Source organism: Podarcis erhardii (genome assembly GCF_964252035.2).
Source record: "Podarcis erhardii genome assembly, chromosome: 18".
In the NCBI taxonomy this organism is placed as follows: domain Eukaryota; kingdom Metazoa; phylum Chordata; class Lepidosauria; order Squamata; family Lacertidae; genus Podarcis; species Podarcis erhardii.
In genome coordinates, this window is record NC_138516.1 from 9,034,572 (window position 1) to 9,055,029 (window position 20,458).

A 20,458-nucleotide genomic window follows, 5' to 3' on the forward strand; every position below is an offset into this window, starting at 1 on the left:
CCAGCCCACCGCAATGCAGGAATCTCGGCATCCTATTTGAAGCCATACCACTTACTGTTATTGTTGCTGTTGTTGTAATTACTGGTGTTGCTATCGGGATTATTACTGCCGTAGTTAATTGAAATGTATTTGGGATGTTCTTAATAATATTGTTCCTAGTAGTGGTAGTAGTATAATATTTGTATCCATGGCATTAATTAAAATGTATGGGGGGGGAAAATACTGTCATGCTAATACTATAATTCTTAACTTATTCTTCACATTAGTAATATCAGTAACTGACCTATTTTGGGGTGGTGAGAGGGGGGCAGCGATCAGCACCATCCCAATACCGTACTTTGAATTTAATAACATTACTGAGAACATTAATAATAATATGGTGCACTCTGGGTGGCTGAGGGGGAAATCATCTTCCTATTACCATAATTCTAGTTTACTGCTAACCGTGGAAAGTAATAAGTAATAGTCATATGGTGTGCTTTGGGGAAGAGGAGGGAGGAATCAGCACTGCCAGCCTAACACATCAAATCTTGTTTATTAATAATATTTATGGGGGCACCAAACGGCTCTTTAAACGAAGGTTCGCAGTCACCAAAACGGAATACCTAGTTGCCATTTGGGGGCACGGCGGCTCTATAAAGTCTCATTTTTCAAGTGATGGGCTAGTTCAAATGATTGCTTCTCAATTAAATTAATCTGGCTAGTTCAGATGACAACGTTGAGCTAGATCAAGAGCATGGGTAGGCAAACTGAGGCCCAGGGCCCGGATCAGGCCCAATCACCTTCTCAGTGCGGCCCGCAAATGGTCTGGGAATCAGCGTGTTTTTACATGAGTAGAATGTGTGCTTTTATTTAAAATGCATCTCCGGGTTATTTGTGGGGCACAGAAATTCGTTCATTTCCCCCCCCCAAAAAATATAGTCCGGCCCTCCACAAGGTCTGAGGGACTGTGGACTGGCCCTCCGCTGAAAAAGTTTGCTGACCCCTGGTGAAGAGTTTTGAGAACTTAAACGATGAAAAGTCCCTTGATCCAGGGACAATCATATATTGGGCCTATACTCCAAACTCTTTTCCTGAACTGCTCTTGCTCCTACTTGGGCTGCATGGAAAAAAGCGTTTGGGTTTCTAAAATTCATTGCAATTGCGCAGATAAAATACAACTGATTCTACAGGGTGGTGTATTAGTGTGTGGAAACAGCCGAGACCCAATGATCCCATAGAGATGTCACATAGAGGAGGGAGAAAGGCTGTTTTCTGCTGCTCCAGAGAAGCGGACACGGAGCAATGGTTCCAAACTACAAGAAGAAAGATTCCACCTAAACATTAGGAAGAACTTCCTGACAGTAAGAGCTGTTTGACAGTGGAATTTGCTGCCAAGGAGTGTGGTGGAGTCTCCTTCTTTGGAGGTCTTTAAGCAGAGGCTTGACAACCATATGTCAGGAGTGCTCTGATTATGTTTCCTGCTTGGCAGGGGGTTGGACTCGATGGCCCTTGGGGTCTCTTCCAACTCTATGATTCTATGATTCTATCCCCAGACGACGGAGATGTCAGGTGCCATCCTGACACCCCAGCGTCTTTCCAGGTTGAAAGTTGTGTGCAAAATGTGTCTGGTCCCTGGCAAATTTTGAACACTGGGTTGGATAGGTTAGAGGGTTATCCCCCTTGTCATTTTAGGGTGGGAATCAACCCATTACCTGGCGCATTAGCCGTCATGGGCAGTGTTGCGTCCTACTCAAGGATAGACCTCTGGATGTTATGGGTCTTAATTATCGTTTATTTCACTTGGCCTGCTTGGCCGGTGTGACTCATAGTGGCTGTGACCCAGGTATTACTGACGGCTGACGGGCTGCATCACGCTTGGATTAGAGCCATTAGCCGCCTAGCGTTGCCAAGTCATGACGCAGGCCAGTAGAGGAGATTTCATCCTTCATGTGACTACTCAGATGTAAGCCCCATTGAGTCCAACAGGACTGGCACCCAAGTAAAGAGGGTTTGTTCCAGTCCCACCCTTTTCTCTAAGGAGCTCCAGGTGTCGAATATGGCTCTCCCCGTCTCATTTAATCCCCTCAACAACATTGAGAGGTAGGCTAGGCTGAAATGCTATTAATTGGGCCAGGGTTGCCCAGTGAGCTTCATGGCTGAGTAGGGGTTTGAACCCTGGTCATTACTTGATAGCTTCCTATTAAAGGTAAAGGGACCCCTGACCATTAGGTCCAGTCATGACCGACTCTGGGGTTGCGGCGCTCATCTCGCTCTACTGGCCGAGGGAGCCGGCGTACAGCTTCTGGGTCATGTGGCCAGCAGGACTAAGCCGCTTCTGGCGAACCAGAGCAGCGCACGGAAACGCCGTTTACCTTCCCGCCGGAGTGGTACCTATTGATCTACTTGCACTTTGACGTGCTTTCGAACTGCTAGATTGGCAGGAGCAGGGACCGAGCAACGGGAGCTCACCCCGTCATTGTGGGGATTCGAACCGCCGACCTTCTGATCGGCAAGCCCTAGGCTCTGTGGTTTAACCCACAGCGGCACCCGCGTCCCTATTAGTTTATATTATTTCTTGATTATTATTAACGCTAGGTGCCTGGTGTTGGTGACCAGGGAAAGGAACGAAGGAATATTATTCACGAAGCTCGTTGAGGGGCTATCCTGGGGCTCTTATTAGCAGTGTTAGTAGAATCATAGAATTGTAGGGTTGGAAAGGGACCACAAGTGTCATCTAGCCCAACCCCCCCTGCAGTGCAGCAATCTTTTGCCCGTGGAGCTTGAACTCATGGGCCTTGAGATTAAGACTCCCATGCTTTATCCACTGAGCTATCCAACTCAGTTTTCATTGGTAGTAGTTATATTTGCGGGTGGTACGGGAGAAATGTCATAGAGTATCTGCTTTATTCCCAGAGGGTCCCAGCTTCGATTCTAGGCAGAAAGAGCCCTGTTTGAAAACTCTAGGAAGCCTCTCTGCCAGTCCTCGTTGGCTGCTGTTCTCATCCTGAAGCAAAGTTCTTAACCCGAGGTACTATTTCCGGGTTAGCGGAGTCTGTAACCTGAAGCGCCTGTAATCTGAAGCGTCTGTAACCCGAGGTAGCACTGTACCTCGGGTTAAGAACTTTGCTTCAGGATGAGAACAGAAATCGCGTGGCGGCGGCGGGAGGCCCCATTAGCTAAAGTGGTACCTGAGGTTAAGAACAGTTTCAGATTAAGAACAGATCTCTGGAACGAATTAAGTTCGTAACCAGAGGTAGCACTGTACGTGATTTGAATTAAACGGGCGGGGCCACAGAATGCAACCCCTGTGTAAATGGAGAGAAATGGGACTCCAATACAGACCCACACCTATTTCTGCTCTTCCTTCCCTTCCTGTATAAATTAAAACTTGCTATCCTGCCCCTTATTTTTCTCTCCCCCGCCACCCAGCTGACACTCTCCTTCCCGGACGCAGTGTTAGAAATTAATCAGGTGCCAGCCACATTTTGCGACTGGCCCGTGCATGGAGAATCCCTGGATGCCTCATTGGCGACTGAAGAAAGCAAAATGTCACTTAGAGAAGGATCTGAAACGTATCCCCTGGAGCTTGAATTTGTTTTATTCTGGGTGTTTGTTTCCACGTGTTCTAAACCGCTTTGGGATTTGTTCTTCAAAATAGGAAGCGGTATAGAAATAAAATGAACAGTAATAATAACAGTAAGTATAAATTGCATAAAAAGCACCTGGGCATTTCATCACGGCGACTGTAAGCCGGGTTTAAGGTGCCATTTGGGAAATAGATTATATATCTGAGTTTCTGACGCTGTCCCCACCCCCGTTTCTACTCCTGCTGACTGTGTCTTCAGTGGATGCTCCCTCCGGCCAGGTCAGTTTGGAATTATTTTTAAAGTCAGGGAAAAAAATGAGCTTGTCCTCTTCCCACCCTCCCTGAGGAGATGTTCCAAAATGCCTGGAGTTGAGAGAACTGCTCTTTGAAGCAGCATGCAGGCGTTTTAAAACCAGGCCCATCAGCAGTTTCAGAAAGATCTCAGCTGCCTCTTAAACCATTTAATCTGGTTGGATTTAAACAAACTTTGAGGCCATCAATACCTCAGTGTAGGGGGCACTTTTTTTTGAGGGGATGGAAGGGATAAATGAAATCTTCTTTTATTTTTTTAGATGCAACCCTCATCAGCAGAAAGAAAACCCATCTTTAATAGCGTCTTGCTTACTTTCTCTGTTAACGGCAGCACATCGGATGCAAAATATAGCCTCAGACGATAAAAGAACTCTCAGGCCCCCCCCCCCAAATTAAAAATAGCATGGTTAAAAAGCTGGACCCCTCCCTCCGTGAGTCATTTGTAACACCCTTTAACCAGCATGTGACAATGAAGCTGTATAAATCAAGATTGTTTATTCTCTCTCCCCTCCACCTTCACCCTCCTTCAGTCCTTGCGTGTGGGTGATGCCGGGATTCAAATCATGTTCACGGTAATAACAGGATTGGTGTTTGTTACAGGCTTTAAAAACATGCCCTGGTTTGATGTGTACATCTCAAGGCCTCCCCCGGTACACAGATGTCCTTTCATTCCTCTTCCCCCGAAGTCTTTCCGCTGTCAAACCTGTGGCATTAATGTTATTTATTGCTCACCCTGAGGTCCCAGGGCCCATTGCTATGCAGGAACACAGTGTTAGAAACAAGTAAACAACTCAAAAATCATGAAAACCTGGTGGGTCCTCAAGTGTTGAAAACCAGGGTGAAGGGGTGAATCTTCAGAATTCTCTGAAAGCTGTAGACTCACCTCTGTGCGGAGGGAGTCCCACAGCTTAGGGGCTGCCGCAGAAAAGGCTCTCCTTCTTGGCCTGCCACCCACCTGAGCTTTTGAGGGAGGGTGAACTACCAAGAGGGCCCGCTCTGCCAACCTCACCACCCGAGAGGGTCTTCCGGGAAGCAGGAGGCCTTTTCAGGTGTTTGGGCCCTGAGCACCTTGAAACAAACTGGCGACCAGCACAGCTGTTTTAAAACGGGTTGTTTAAGATCCGTGTACCTGAAGGAGCATCGCCACCCCCATGGTCCAGCCTGGACACTGAGGTCCAGCTCCAAGGGCCTTCTGGCTGTTCCCCCTCTGCGAAAAACGAAGTTACAGGGAACCAGGCAGAGGGCCTCCTCGGTGGTGGCGCCCGCCCTTCCATCAGATGTAAAGGAGATGAAACAAATTTCTGAATTTTAGGAGACGCCATATTTATTTACCCACTTAGTCTGTAGAGCTGCCCCATAGCAGAAGTGCTCTCGGAAGGCAGTGAGGTGTGCTAGTTAGAGTGTCAGACGAGGAACTTGGGAGATCAGGGTTCGAACCCCCGCTCTGTCACGAAGCTCGCTGAATGACCTTTGAGTCGGTTGCAGCCTCTTAGCCTACCTCTCAGGGTCGTTGTAGGGATTAACTGAGGAGGGGGACGAACCATGTTCTCCTTTCGCAAAAAGTTGGGATATCAATGCAGCGAAAAAGCTCTTCCGCTGAGCTGCTTAAGAAAGCTGGAGGGGCCGGCAAGATGGAGATGTCTGTCGCCAAACTTGGCATCCAGAGATTTCCACATGGTTGCCATCAGACCTGCGCTCGTTGGAGAAATGTGCCTGGCAGATTTCAGGCACTGGACCTGAGCCTTTGCACTGCCTGGTGATGATGGCAGTGGGAGAGCTGAGGTGCAGAGCTCCCTCTATCTGGAAAGGAAGTAAGGTAAAGGTAAAGGGACCCCTGAACATTAGGTCCAGTCGTGGCCAACTCTGAGGTTGCGGCGCTCATCTCGCATTATTGGCCGAGGGAGCCGGCGTACAGCTTCCGGGTCATGTGGCCAGCAGGACTAAGCCGCTTCTGGCGAACCAGAGCAGCGCACGGAAACGCCGTTTACCTTCCCTATTTATCTACTTGTACTTTTGACATGCTTTTAAACTGCTAGGTGGGCAGGAACAGGGAGCAACGGGAGCTCACCCCGTCATTGTGGGGATTCGAACCGCCAACCTTCTGATCGGCGAGTCCTAGGCTCTGTGGTTTAACCCATAGCACCACCTGCGTCCCATGGGAAGGAAGTAGACTGCCTTATTTTAATAGATGGTGTTTGTAAGCTGCTCTGGGAGCCTTTTTTTTTGGCTGGAGAGCCCAGTACAGATGCTGCATTTAAACAAAAAGAAAAGTCCAGAGTTTTCCCCACTCTGCGGAAACACGGCACAAGGCTGCTTCAGCTGCTAGGATTAATGGGCAGTTTTTGATGCCTTGATGGCGTGGCGAGATCGTTTAAAGCAGTTGGCCCTAGCAGAGTGAGCGCAGTGTGAGTAAACTCTGCTCCAGGCAGGGAAGCATCTTCAGCCCACACTGATTCTGGCTCCCCGGGGTGGAGTTTGGGACGGGAGGGTGGAACTCTGATCCTTTGCCGCGGTGGTACAGAGGGCTGGAACGCCAAGCTCCGCCAGCCAGGATGAGTAATGAGAGCGTGATTCAAGGCTGGCCTTACCCTGCGGCAGTGGAGAGCAGTTCCTTTGAGGAGCAGGTTTTGGAGCTTATGCAGAGATATATTTATATGGTGACAGAGAGAGAGAGAGGGCCATCTAGCCAGTGTTAGGAAACTCAGATATATAAGCAAATCACCAAATGGCGCTTTTAACCTAGGTTACGGTGGCGCTTGTGGGTTAAACCACAGAGCCTAGGACTTACCGATCAGAAGGTCGGCGGTTCGAATCCCCGCAATGACGGGGTGAGCTCCCGTTTCTTGGTCCCTGCTCCTGCCAACCTAGCAGTTTGAAAGCACATCAAAGTGCAAGCAGATAAATAGGTACCGCTCCGGTGGGAAGGTAAACGGCGTTTCCGTGCGCTGCTCTGGTTCGCCAGAAGCAGCTTAGTCACCCGGAAGCTGTACTCCGGCTCCCTCGGCCAGTAAAGAGAGATGAGCGCCGCAACCCCAGAGTCGGCCATGACTGGACCTAATGGTCAGGGGTCCCTTTATCTTTACATTTACAGTTGCCACAATGGAACGTCATTTTGTTCTCGACGGAATTTGTTGTTGTTGCTGTTGTTGTTTGTTCCATTTCTATATCGTTTTATATTTTAAAGAAAAACCTCAGAGCGGTTTACAGCACATTGGAACACCCATTGAAATAATCTGGCTTCAAGGAAAACATTTCAGAGCCATTTTGCTTTCTCCATAATTGTTCACTGGTTGAATTTATGGAGCTGCCCCATAGCAGGGCTCTACAAAGCCAGTGGGGGTGTAGGGTTGAGGCACCCTCCTTTAAAACAAAAAGCCACTTTTCTCTCTCTGGTTCTTCATAGGATGCCTGGGCGGCCGTTTCAGGACACGTTTTGACGCCATGGCTCGCTAGGTTCTCCATGCCTTTAAGTTGTCTAGACTTGAGCTGCCAGAGCGCTTGTGGGTCCTCATTAATGTCTCCTTTCTGCATTTTGGGTTGGGTGTTGAGCTGATTAGACCAGACATGCAGCCTTCCGCTTGTGTGTGTGTGTGTGTGTGGACTGCAGCTGCCTGCGTTTCCCTGCTCCTGCTTCATTTCCTTTCCGGATGACACATAAATGCAGCGTGACTGCTTACCAGAGTTCTCGTGGTGTGAGTTCTTACCTCCGACCAGAGTTTGGCCCCATCGCCAGGCACTGAAGTAGGCCGCTTTTACTTACGTGATTTTTGCATTGGGGTGTGTGGCATTTTGATACCTTCCCCTGTCGGTTCCCAGACAAGGTTAAACAAAATAAATACCGTATTTTTCGCCCCATAGGGCGCACCGGCCCATAGGATGCACCAAGTTTTTTTGGGGGGAAATAAAGGAAAAAAAAATGTATTCCCCCCCCCCCCCGGCGCTTGTGGGGCCGGCAGCGGGGAGAAGCGCTCTTCTCCCCACCGCCCGCCTGCAGACCAGGTCCGGGGACAGCGGGAGGACGCACTGCGCCTCCCAACTATCCCTGGAGCTTGCAGGGCAGGCAGCGGGGAGAAGCGCTCTTCTCCCCGCCGCCCGCCTGCAGATCAGGTCCGGGGACAGTGGGAGGACGCGCTGCACCTCCCCGCTGTCCCCGGAGCTTGTGGGGCTGGTGGCCGGGAGAAGCACGCGTCTCCCCGCCGTCAGCCTCCAAACCACATCGGGAGACAGCGGGATGGCGGCGTTCCGCCTCTCCGCTGTCCCCCGACCTTGTGGGACTGGCGCTGCGGCTCTCCTGAAGCCTGGAGAGCGAGAGGGGTCGGTGCGCACCGACCCCTCTCGCTCTCCAGGCTTCAGCGAAAGCCTGCATTCGCCCCATAGGACGCACACGCATTTCCCCTTCATTTTTGGAGGGGGAAAAGTGCGTCCTATAGGGCGAAAAATACGGTAAATAAGCAGATGAGGAAAAACGGGCCCATCTTGAGGCCTGCATCCTGATCTCACAGTGGCCAGACAGATTCCCGTTAAAGAGCTATGGTAGCTATCTTGAAAGGCCTGTCGCATGGAAGATGGAGCAAGCTTATTTTCTCCTGCTCCGGAGGCTAGGACTCGGAGCCAGTGGCTTCAAGTTACAAGTAAGGAGATTCCGACTTAACATCAGGGAGAAGATGCGAGGCCTTTTCTCTTCTTCCTCCCCCAGTTAGTACTCAACTAAGTTAGTCTCCGTTGCTCTGTCCCAGCTCCTGCCAACCTAGCAGTTCGAAAGCACGCCGGCGCAAGTAGATAAATAGGTACAGCTGCGGCGGGAAGGTAAATGGCGTTTTCGTGCACTGTTTTCCGTCACGGGGTCCCATTGCGCCAGAAGTGGCTTAGTCCTGCTGGCCACGTGACCCAGAAAGCTGTCTGCGGACAAACGCCGGCTCCCTCGGCCTGAAAGCGAGATGAGCACCGCAACCCCATAGTCGCCTTTGACTGGATTTAACCGTCCTTTTTTACCTTTACTCAATACCCCATACCGGGTACTCGTGAATGGTTTCGCAGGGTGGGGGCAGGTGAGCTGGGCTGTAAGCGACCTCAAGCCAGAAAGCAAGTTCTTGTGAACCAGACCCTAGTGTCGGTTTAGGACCTGGGAGAGGCTTGGTTTCAAATCCCCAACGCCCAGCTGGGCGACCTTGGAGAGGGAGGCAGTCACAGTCTCTCCGCCTAGCCTACTTTGCAGGGCTGTTGTGAAGATGGGAAGGGGATTGGTGGTGGGGTGGGTGACTTGTGCCACCTTGGGAGGCCGGCAGGATGTAAACGCAGTAAGTAGCTATTTAATGATGAATACCAGTAGCTCCAGGGATGTGGGTGGCGTTGTAGGTTAAACCACAGAGCCTAGGACTTGCCGATCAGAAGGTCGGCGGTTCGAATCCCCGCAATGACAGGGTGAGCTCCGTTGCTCGGTCCCTGCTCCTGCCAACCCAGCAGTTCGAAAGCATCCCAGTGCAAGTAGATAAATAGGTACTGCTCTGGCGGGAAGGTAAGCGGCGTTTCCGTGCGCTGCTCTGGTTCGCCAGAAGCGGCTTGGTCCTTCTGGTCACATGACCCGGAAGCTGTACGCCGGCTCCCTCGGCCCATAAAGTGAGATGAGCGCCGCAACCCCAGAGTCGGCCACGACTGGACCTAATGGTCAGGGGTCCCTTTTACCAGTAGCGCCACTGCTCGGCAGTAGAAGCGCTATAGGTAATGATGGTTTCAGGTTAGAGAAGGTGGGCTGAGTACCCTTTATCCCACGCTTGGAGGAAATGTAGCATTTAAACGTAATAATCATCATGGAAGGGGGGAGGCGGGTTTATGTAAGCCACCCTTCGGCAACCATTAGCCCTCCAGGTGTGTGTGTACTTGGGATGCAGGGAATTGTGGCCCCCAACATCTGGAGGATGCCCGGCTAGTGACAGGCAAGGTGCTTCTTGGGAGACGTGAGCAGCACTCGATAAGCAAGGCTAGGTTGCAATGGCCCTGGCTTTCTTGGCTCAACAGCATCACCCTCACGCCACCGGAGTTAAATGAGTTGTTACTGGCATTATTTTTTTTTGCAACAGGCCATCTGTCAGCTGGCTTAAGAGATAAGTGCCCCCTTAATACCCCTGGCAAGCCGCCAGCGGGAGGCGTTCCTTTCGGCCCGTGTCGCAAATCGGATTTTTACCGTTGCGCATTTGAGACGCAATAGCCCGGCGTCTTTGTGTGTGAGGTTCCTTCGTTTGGTCTCGTCCTCCCAAACCCGCCTCCCATCTTTTATTTATTTTTTAAATTATGCTTATCTATGGGTTTTCTCTACCCCCCCCACCTGGACTCTGTTCATCCCTGGGGACTTTTTATTAGGTACTTAAATGCGGCAAGGCAAAGCCGATTGTGGTCATTATTGCAAAACTGAAGCTAATCTCCAGCGCTGGAATTTTGACAGCTGGCAGAGAAGGGATTAGCCAGCCCAGTTTCCCTAGAAGCAGTGCTCTCTGCAGTGTGTTTTGTTTGTATGTGTTGAAAGTGTTCGGTTTCCATCCTTACCTGCATCATAATGGGTAGTTTTGGGGGTTGTGTAGCTGGGCTTTGGTTAGCGGCCAGAAAAAAACAACACAAAATGTGCCAAATCCAGCTCCCAGGGTACCTGTTCCTGTTCCTGTTCCTGTTTAGTTGTTTAGTCGTGTCCGCCTCTTCGTGACGCCCTGGACCAGAGCACGCCAGGCACTCCTGTCTTCCACTGCCTCCCGCAGTTTGGTCCGACTCATGTTTGTAGCTTCGAGAACACTGTCCCACCATCTCGTCCTCTGTTGCCCCTTCTCCTTGCGCCCTCCATCTTTCCCAACATCAGGGTCTTTTCCAGGGAGTCTTCTCTTCTCATGAGGTGGCCAAAGTCTTGGAGCCTCAGCTTCAGGAACTGTCCTTCCAGTGAGCACTCAGGGCTGATTTCCTTCTGAATGGAGAGGTTGGATCTTCTTGTAGTCCATGGAACTCTCAAGAGTCTCCTCCAGCACCAGAATTCAAAAGCATCCATCCTTCATGGATCACTGCCTTGCCATGGCGAAGGGGCTTGAATAACTCAGAGAAGCTATGAAATATGCCGAGCAGGGCACCTGTTCCTTCTCTGCTATAAAAACAAACAAAAAAACAACCCTAAAAATCAAGTTCCCAGTCCCTATGATGAAGATAGACTTCCGGACTTTGAAAGTCCATGGGATGGTTGAATAAGCTTTTCATTGACTGAGTGCATGCCTAGGCTATCTCCCGGACTGTTAAAAGTTGGTGGACGGGAGGGAGGTTAAAGAATAATAATTTGCTCTTCAGCATCGCATTTGTACCTGCAATTCGGCTTGCCGGAGAGAACAAACCTTCCTCCCAGCAAATCAGTTTTGGAGGGCGAAGGGTGAAAAGGATCTAGGAGTCTTGGTTGACCACAAACTTGACATGAGCCAACAGTGTGACGTGGCAGCTAAAAAAGCCAATGCAATTCTGGGCTGCATCAAGAGGAGTATAGCATCTAGATCAAGGGAAGTAATAGTGCCACTGTATTCTGCTCTGGTCAGACCTCACCTGGAGTACTGTGTCCAGTTCTGGGCACCACAGTTCAAGAAGGACACTGACAAACTGGAACGTGTCCAGAGGAGGGCAACCAAAATGGTCAAAGGCCTGGAAACGATGCCTTATGAGGAACGGCTAAGGGAGAGCTGGGCATGTTTAGCCTGGAGAAGAGGAGGTTAAGGGGTGATATCATAGCCATGTTCAAATATATAAAAGGATGTCACATAGAGGAGGGAGAAAGGTTGTTTTCTGCTGCTCCAGAGAAGCGGACACGGAGCAATGGTTCCAAACTACAAGAAAGAAGATTCCACCTAAACATTAGGAAGAACTTCCTGACAGTAAGAGCTGTTTGACAGTGGAATTTGCTGCCAAGGAGTGTGGTGGAGTCTCCTTCTTTGGAGGTCTTTAAGCAGAGGCTTGACGACCATATGTCAGGAGTGCTCTGGTGGTGTTTCCTGCTTGGCAGGGGGTTGGACTCGGTGGCCCTTGTGGTCTCTTTCAACTCTATGATTCTATGATTCTATGATTAAGAACATCGGAAGAGCCCTGCAGCAGCTGAATGAGGCCAAAGGGAATTCTATCTAGCCCAGAATCCTGTCCCTACAGAATGCCCCGTGTGGAAAGCCCACGGGCAGGAGCTGAGAGCCACAGCAACTCTCTACCCTGTACCCTGTGATTCCCAGCATTTGATATTCAGAGGCAGACTTCCTCCAAAAGAACTTAGCCATTACTTCTCTGGAGGGATTTACTGTCAGGAGTGCGTGCAGGAGCCAGGCCCTGGGACCAGTAGGGCTTCGCAGGACTGGGGCCTTCCTAAGTTTGTTCTGGAGAGGCAAGGTGCAAGCCGCACAGGTGAGGCAGCTTGGTAACTCACAGCACCTGGTGGCAAGAGCCGGGAAGGGATATAAGGTCAGCATTTCCCTTCGGCTCTTTGCCACAGCAACATGTTTCCTGCCTTGCTGCGTTTGGTTTCTTGCTTCCTGATCCTCGGACCTCGGCTCCTTGACTCCTTGTTTCTCGACCCTCGGACCCCTGCCTTCGTGACTCCTTTATCCACGGACCCCTGCCTTCGTGACTCCTTTATCCTCGGACCCCTGCCTTCGTGACTTCTTGCTTGTTGATCCTCGGACCCTTGACTTTATGACTCCTTGCTTCCTGACCTTCGGACCCATGACTTTTTGACTCCCGGCTCTCTTATTCTCGGACTCTTGGCTTCCTGACTCCTGGCTTCTGGACTCCAGTTCCTGCTCCCACCCCGCCATCTTGCACCCGGTCCCGACGTCCTCAGCTTGGACTTCGATCGCCCGTAGACTGGACTGTGACATTTCCCGCCCCAATTTGGCACTGTGAGGTCCCCACCTGGTATATAAGCTGCCTCAGATTGCCTCGTTGTGGACTAGGCTCCTGAGCAATGCACATAAGGCATTCTTTTTGTGTTTGCTTGGGCGTAAACCCCACTGCATTGAATAGGGACTTGTTCCCAGGTGTGTTCAGCATCACAGCAAGTCAAGGAGAACGAAAGGGAAATGTCATTCGGTTTAATTTGGAGGAATAGGGGTGGGGTTTTGGGGCAATGGGGTTGAAGGCCAGGTTCTCTCTGCTAGGGTTAGGTGAGTCCCTCTCCCCACCACACCGGGCTCTGCAGCAGGTACCTGTTGGTGTTCTGAGACAGTCCTGCTTATCTTGACACTCTCCTTCTCTTCTCAGGGCCGGCGGTGAGCAAGGCTGTCCTAACAGAGGTGAGTTCAAGTGCTTTCCTTCTGTCCTGACCTTTTTCTGAGACTCAGGATAAACATCAGGGGTCCCACTCGGTGTCCCATCATCGTCCGAGTCAGGGCAGGTGGTTCCAGAAAGAATCAGGGTACTTGGGGGGGTTGGGGCTTCTTGTTCTCTCCATATAGTTTTTGGGAGAGTGATTTGTGGCCTGAGCTCAGCCAAGTGGCGAACAGTCCCAGAGGCTTTGCTCCTGGATCTGCAGAAGAAGGCATTGTTTTTAAAAAAATTCCTTATTAGATTTATATACTGCCCTTCATCAAAATATCTCAGGGCGGTTCGCAAGATAAAAACACAAGATAGAATCGGACAACAACAAACCCTCGATTTCTTTAGGAAAGGCTCTGAAGGTCACTGGAAGGAGATTTGAATCCTTCGATTGTTTCGGCGGCCCCTGTTGCCTTTAACTGAACCTTCGGGATCTTGTGGTCCTTAACAGTGCTGATAATAGGATGGTTTTTCAATGATCCTTCACTGCATTGAGGGCCCTGGGGGCAAAGAAAGCAAGGATAATAATAATAATATTTTTTTATTTATACCCCGCCCTTCCCGGTTCAGAAAACCGGGCTCAGGGCAGCTGACAACAAAGTTTAAAACACTTAATTGATGCTTAAAAACCCCAGCATAAAATACAGTATAAAACATGAATAACAATAAAATCAAAAATCAATTTAGGGGGGGGGGGAAACCAGCCAATAAACATTAGATGATCACCAGGGCTCGCTGGCTAAATTAGTCCTATTTGGGCTAGCATGGATACCAGGGGAGAATTCGCTGTGGGGTCCCAGAGCGGGTGATCTTCATAAAAAGGGGAGGGGGAGGGAAGGAAGGGCAATAAAAGATCAGGCTAAGTTCAGATTGAAAGCCAGGCGGAATAGCTCTGTCTTACAGGCACTGCGGAAGGAAGTTAAATCCTGCAGGGCCCTGGTCTCATGGGGCAGAGCATTCCACCAGATCGGAGCCATCACTGAGAAGGCCCTGGCCCAGTGGAGGATAGTCTGACTTCCTTAGGGCCCGGGACCTCTAAACTATGATTATTCATGGACCTTAAGGTCCTCTGCGGGGCAGACCAGGAGAGACGGTCCCGTAAATACGATGTGAAAGCTTTGAAAGAACAGTTAAGAGAAAACCCAGACGGGGATTGTCAAGTTCTCCCATTTCTGGAGGAAACGTAGGAGCATAGGCTTGTAGAGTTGGGAAGGATCCCCCAGGGCTCATCTAGTCCAGCCCCTGCAATGCAGGAATCTTTTGCCCAAGGTGGGGCTCGAACCCACAATGAGATCCTCATGCTCTAACAACTGAGCTATCTCAGCTGCTGGGGAGTTTGGTTGTCATCCCAGGAGCTGCCTGCTCTTCCTAAACTCCCTGGGGCAGCTTCCCCCCACCCTGGCGATGTTTTGGCTGACCTCGAAATCCTTCCTGCCTCAGGCACCTTCGTTGACAGGGCAGCCGGGGGCCGGCCAGGGCAAGAAGATAGGCCACCGCGGGGTCGATGCATCAGGCGAGACGACCTACAAGAAGGTATCCTTGCTGTTTCTTTATATGATTCCTGCCCTTCTCCTAAGGTCACCAGGGTGGGATACAGTGTTAAAACGCGGTATTTAAAGCTGCATTTCTCAAACTTGTGTGGACTACAACTCCCATCATCCCTAGTGGGTGGTCGGGGATGATGGGAGTTGTAGTCCAGCTGGGGACCCAAGTCTGAGAAACGCCGGTTTAAAACAACAATGGTGAAAATAAGGTGGGTCCTAAAATATATGTGCACCTCAAGAGGTGTGTCTTCAGCGATCTCCAGAAGCAGTACAATGAAGGTGCCAGAGACAGCTCTGCGAGAAGGCGGTTCCACAACTTAGGGGCCGCCATGGAGAAGGCCCCGCTCTCGGGCCATCACATACTCACACCCTGAGCCTCTTGAGGGCGGTGGAATTACCAGGATGCCTCCCCTCTTTTTGATCTCAGCACCTGAGGGGGCCTGTAGAGAAGGAGGTGATCTTTCAGGTATTTGGGACCTGAGCACGAGCACCTTCAACCGGGCCCCAAAATGAACTGTCAGCCAGTGCAGCTATTTTGAAACAGGAGGTCTAACCCCAGCCAGTAATTTAAAGGTAAAGGGACCCCTGACCATTAGGTCCAGTCGTGGCCGACTCTGGGGTTTGCGGCGCTCATCTCGCTTTACTGGCCGAGGGAGCCGGCGTACAGCTTCCGGGTCATGTGGCCAGCAGGACTAAGCCGCTTCTGGCGAACCAGAGCAGTGCACGGAAACGCCGTTTACCTTCCCGCCGGAGGGGTACCTATTTATCTACTTGCACTTGGACATGCTTTCGAACTGCTAGGTTGGCAGGAGCAGGGACCGAGCAACGGGAGCTCACCCCGTCATTGCGGGGATTCGAACCGCTGACCTTCTGATCGGCAAGTCCTAGGCTCTGTGGCTTAACCCACAGCGCCACCCGCATCCCTAGCCAGTAATTTAGCAGCTGCATTTTGGACCAGCTGAAGTTTCAGCCGTCTCCCAAGCGCAGCCCCGCGTACAGCAGAGCGTATGGCGGTGGGTTCTCCTGGCAGATAGCTGGAGGGGTGAGCCAGAAACAGATGCCCCCGCTTGGGGAGATCATGCCATAACCCCACCCGCTTTGACCCTGTCTGTCCTCAGACCACGTCCACCACGCTCAAGGGAGCCATTCAGCTTGGAATCGGTTACACGGTGGGGAACCTGAGCTCTAAGCCCGAGCGGGATGTCTTGATGCAAGATTTCTATGTGGTGGAGAGCATTTTCTTCCCCAGGTAAGTTGGCTGCTGTAGGCGACAGGGTGAAGCCCAATTTGAACAGTAGCTCTTGGCCACAAACATGATGGGAGGATTCTCAAAAGAGATGACTAGAGGGGTATAGCAGTGAGAGCAAGCAATTGCCCTATAACAAGAGCTCTGTAGGCAGAAACTGTTTCGGGTTAGAGAAGAGAGAGTTTGAGCTGTTCTCTGTGTCTTCTGCTTCTTCCTCCCGTGCCACAGCGAAGGGAGCAACCTCACCCCAGCGCACCACTACCCTGACTTCAGGTTCAAGACGTACGCGCCCGTCGCTTTCCGCTACTTCCGAGAGCTGTTCGGCATCCGCCCGGATGACTACTTGGTGAGGACGGCTCCTTTCCCCTCTTCCAAAGGGCAAAAATACCGTATTTTTTACTCTATAAGAATCACTTTCCGCCTCCTACAAAGTAAGGGGAAATGTCCATGCGTCTTATGGAGCGAATGCAGGCTGCGCAGCTATCCCAGAAGCCAGAACAGCAAGAGGGATTGCTGCTTTCACTGCGCAGCGATCCCTCTTGCTGTTCTGGCTTCTGAGATTCAGAATTTTTTCCCCTTGTTTTTCTCTTCCAAAAACTAGGTGCGTCTTGTGGTCTGGTGCGTCAGATAGAGCGAAAAATACAGTACCCCAGGCTTGGGCATCTTCGCGGTGGGTCTCAGAGGCCCCTCGATTTTGCCTGCCTCTTAGTTGCCATTAATGCCTGCCGCATCCTTGAACGCCTTTTACCTTCTCTCTCTTTCCTTCCCGCCCAGTATTCCCTGTGCAACGAGCCCCTGATCGAGCTGTCCAACCCCGGGGCCAGCGGCTCCCTCTTCTACGTCACCAGCGACGACGAGTTCATCATCAAGACCGTCATGCACAAGGAGGCAGAATTCCTCCAGAAGCTACTTCCCGGCTACTACATGGTATGCCGCAGTGCAAGACGCTCTCGCGGCCCTTTGTTGCAGCGGGAATCCGCAGAGATGTAGAGACTCACCAGGGTGGATAAAAATCAATTATTTTAATAATAATTATAATCCCCGGGATGCAGGTGGCACTGTGGGTTAAACCACAGAGCCTAGGACTTGCCAATCAGAAGGTCGGCAGTTCGAATCCCCGCCACAGAGTGAGCTCCCGTTGCTCGGTCCCTGCTCCTGCCAGCCTAGCAGTTCGAAAGCACCTCAAAAGTGCAAGTAGATAAATAGGTACCGCTGCTGTGGGAAGGTAAACGGCATTTCCATGCGCTGCTCTGGTTCGCCCGAAGCGGCTTAGTCCTGCTGGCCACATGACCCGGAAGCTGTACGCCGGCTCCCTCGGCCAGTAAAGCGAGATGAGCGCCGCAACCCCCGAGTCGGCCACGACTGGACCTCATGGTCAGGGGTCCCTTTACCTTTTTATAATAATCCCCACGCTGGGCAAAAAGATCCCTCCATTGCAGGGATTCGAACTCTGTGCCCCTCTGTGCTCCCTTCCAACTCTTAGGGTTCTAAGAGCCACGACTGGACCTAACGGTCAGGGGTCCCTTTACCTTTTAGAACCTGAACCAGAATCCCCGGACGCTGCTGCCCAAATTCTACGGCCTCTACTGCGTCCAGTCCGGGGGCAAGAACATCCGGGTGGTGGTGATGAACAACATCTTGCCCCGTGTGGTGAAGATGCACCTGAAGTACGACCTGAAGGGCTCGACCTACAAGCGGCGGGCCTCCAAGAAGGAGAAGGAGAAGTCTAGCCCTACCTACAAGGATCTAGATTTCATGCAGGACATGCCCGACGGGATCATGCTGGACACGGACACCTTCAGCGCCGTGGTCAAGACACTGCAGAGGGACTGCTTGGTAGGTTGTGCGGGTGGCGCTGTGGTCTAAACCACGGAGCCTCTTGGGCTTGCTGATCGGAAGGTCGGCGGTTCGAATCCCCGCAATGACGGGCTGAGCTCCCGTTGCTCTGTCCCAGCTCCTGCCAACCTAGCAGTTTGAAAGCACACCGGCGCAAGCAGATAAATAGGCACCACTGTGGCAGGAAGGTAGGCAGCGTTTTCATGCGGTCTGGTTTCTGTCATGTGCCAGAAGCGGTTTAGTCCTGCTGGCCACATGACCCGGAAAGCTGTCTGCGGACAAACGCCTGAAAAGCGAGATGAGCGCCGCAACCCCATGACCACCTTTGACTGGACTTAACCGTCCAGGGATCCTTTACCTTTACCTTTATATATTGTTTTATATATGTTGGAAGCCACGCAGAGATGAGTGCCGTAACCCCATAGTCACCTTTGACTGGACTTAACCGTCCAGGAATCCTTTAGCTTTACCTTGCGCGGAAGCCAGCCAGATCAGGCTAGAGCCTCGGACCAGGGAGTCCCTGTGTGGAGTCTCCTTCTGCCTCCTCCAATCCTCTCCTGGCCCTGGGAGACAGTGGAGCAGGAGAGGTTGGGGGCGACTGTCCTTCGTTCTGCAATCTTGCAGCTTCTCCTGCCTCTGCCTCTCTCGTCTCCCAGCTCCCCCAGACCACTGGATCCCTTATTTCACGTCAGTCTCCTGGTGCTAACTCATCGCAATCCAGCCCCTACTCCTCAGCGTCCCCACCCCACCCCAGTTCCCGGTCTTGCACACTTAACTTGTGAAGCCAAACTAGGGCTATTGGTCAAGCCCACCCTCTTCTCCCCAGGTGCTCGAAAGCTTCAAGATCATGGACTACAGTTTGCTTCTGGGAGTGCACAACATGGACCAGCAAGAGCGGGAGCGGCAGGCGGACGGGGCCCAGAGCACCTCCGACGAGAAGCGGCCAATGGGGCAGAAGGCCTTGTACTCCACCGCAATGGAGTCCATCCAGGGAGGGGCCGCCCGCGGGGAGTCCATTGACACGGACGACACGTAAGTGGAGCAGGTTGTGGGGGGTCTGCCTTCGCCCCTCTTCCCTGCAGTGGCTGTCAGAGAAGCTGAAAGAGCTGCCCATCTGGAAGAAAGGACTGAGGGTTGGCAGGGGGGCACTGCAGCTGTGCCAGGGCTGAGGAGAGACTTGTCATGAACCTATGGCTGAGCCTACCTAGGGAGGTAAATGGGTTCCAGCCATTATTATTATGATTACTTGTTGTTGTTGTTTAGTCGTGTCCAACTCTTTGTGACCCCATGGACCAGAGCACGTCAGGGTCTCCTGTCTTCATTATGATTACTACTATTTCTTAATTGCTTATACCCTGTCCATCTGTCTGGATTGCAGCAGCAGCAGCAACAACAACACTCATACACCACCCACCTGACTGGTTTACCCCAGCCACTCTGGGCAGCTTCCCACAAAATATTAAAAGCACAACAAAACATCAAACATTAAAAAGCTTCCCTATACAGGGCTGCCGATGTAGTTACTCATCTCCTTGACATCTGATGGGAGGGCGCTACCACCGAGAAGGCCCTCTGCCTGGTTCCTTGTAACTTCACTGCTTGCAATGAGGGAACCGCCAGAAGGCTGTTGGAGCTGGACCTCAGTGTCCAGGCTGGACGATGGAGGTGGAGACACTCCTTCAGGGATACAGGGCTGAAGCCGTTTAGGGCTTTAAAGATCAGCACCAACACTTTGAATTGTGCTCGGAAACGTACTGGGAGCCAATGCAGGTCTTTCAAGACCGGTGTTATGTGGTCTTGGCGGTCGCTCCCAGTCCCCAGTCTAGTTGCCGCATTCTGGATTAGCTGTAGTTTCCGGGTCACCTTCAAAGGTAGCCCCACGTAGAGCCCATTGCAGTAGTCCAAGCGGGAGATAACCAGAGCATGCACCACTCTGGCCAGACAGTCCGTGGGCAGGGAAGGTCTCATCCTGCATACCAGATGGAGCTGCCCTGGACACAGAATTAACCTGCGCCTCCATGGACAGCTGTGAGTCCAGAATGACCCCCAGGCTGCGCACCTGGTCCTTCAGGGGCACAGTGACCCCATTCAGGACCAAGGAGTCCCCACAAACAGTACTTTTGTCTTGTTGGGATTCAACCTCAATCCGTTAACCACCCTCCAACTGCCTCCAGACACTCGCACAGGACATCCACTGCCTTTGCTGGTTCTGATTTAAAGAAGAGGTAGAGCTGGGTATCACCCACCTATTAGAGAACCCCCAGCCCAAACTCCCTGATGATCTTCATTGTAAACGAACGAAGCATTGAGCGTGCTTCGGGTTGCAGCCAGTGGATGTTGACAGGTCTGGTCTCTCTCTCCTCCCTCTCAGAATGGGTGGCATTCCAGCAGTGAATGGCAAAGGCGAACGCCTTCTCCTCCACGTGGGAATCATCGATATCCTCCAGTCCTACAGGTAGGTGTTCCCTCCATGTCTCCTCCGTTTATGGGCAATGAAAATACCGTATTTTTCACTCTATAAGATGCACCAGGCCACCAGACGCAGCCACCGTATTTTTTGCCCCATAGGGCGCACCAGCCCATAGGGCGCACCTAGTTCTTTTTTGGGGGGGGATAAAGAAAAAAAATTCCCCTAGCCCA

General features: G+C 51.5%; 1 protein-coding gene across 10 annotated transcripts in view; it reads left to right on the forward strand.

The window, feature by feature from the left end:
- Positions 1 to 20,458, forward strand: part of PIP5K1C (phosphatidylinositol-4-phosphate 5-kinase type 1 gamma) — a 43,834-nt gene that overhangs the window by 2,728 nt on the left and 20,648 nt on the right. For all 10 annotated transcript variants that reach the window (XR_014152345.1, XM_081846145.1, XM_081846147.1 and 7 more), the window contains exons 2-9: positions 13,139 to 13,170; positions 14,633 to 14,725; positions 15,855 to 15,985; positions 16,211 to 16,328; positions 16,757 to 16,909; positions 17,519 to 17,818; positions 18,645 to 18,850; positions 20,190 to 20,273. Coding sequence is in view for 9 of the 10 variants with exons in the window: in XM_081846145.1 (XP_081702271.1) it covers positions 13,139 to 13,170; positions 14,633 to 14,725; positions 15,855 to 15,985; positions 16,211 to 16,328; positions 16,757 to 16,909; positions 17,519 to 17,818; positions 18,645 to 18,850; positions 20,190 to 20,273 (1,117 nt within the window). In the remaining variant the exon portion in view is untranslated. The remainder of the gene's footprint in view (positions 1 to 13,138; positions 13,171 to 14,632; positions 14,726 to 15,854; positions 15,986 to 16,210; positions 16,329 to 16,756; positions 16,910 to 17,518; positions 17,819 to 18,644; positions 18,851 to 20,189; positions 20,274 to 20,458) is intronic.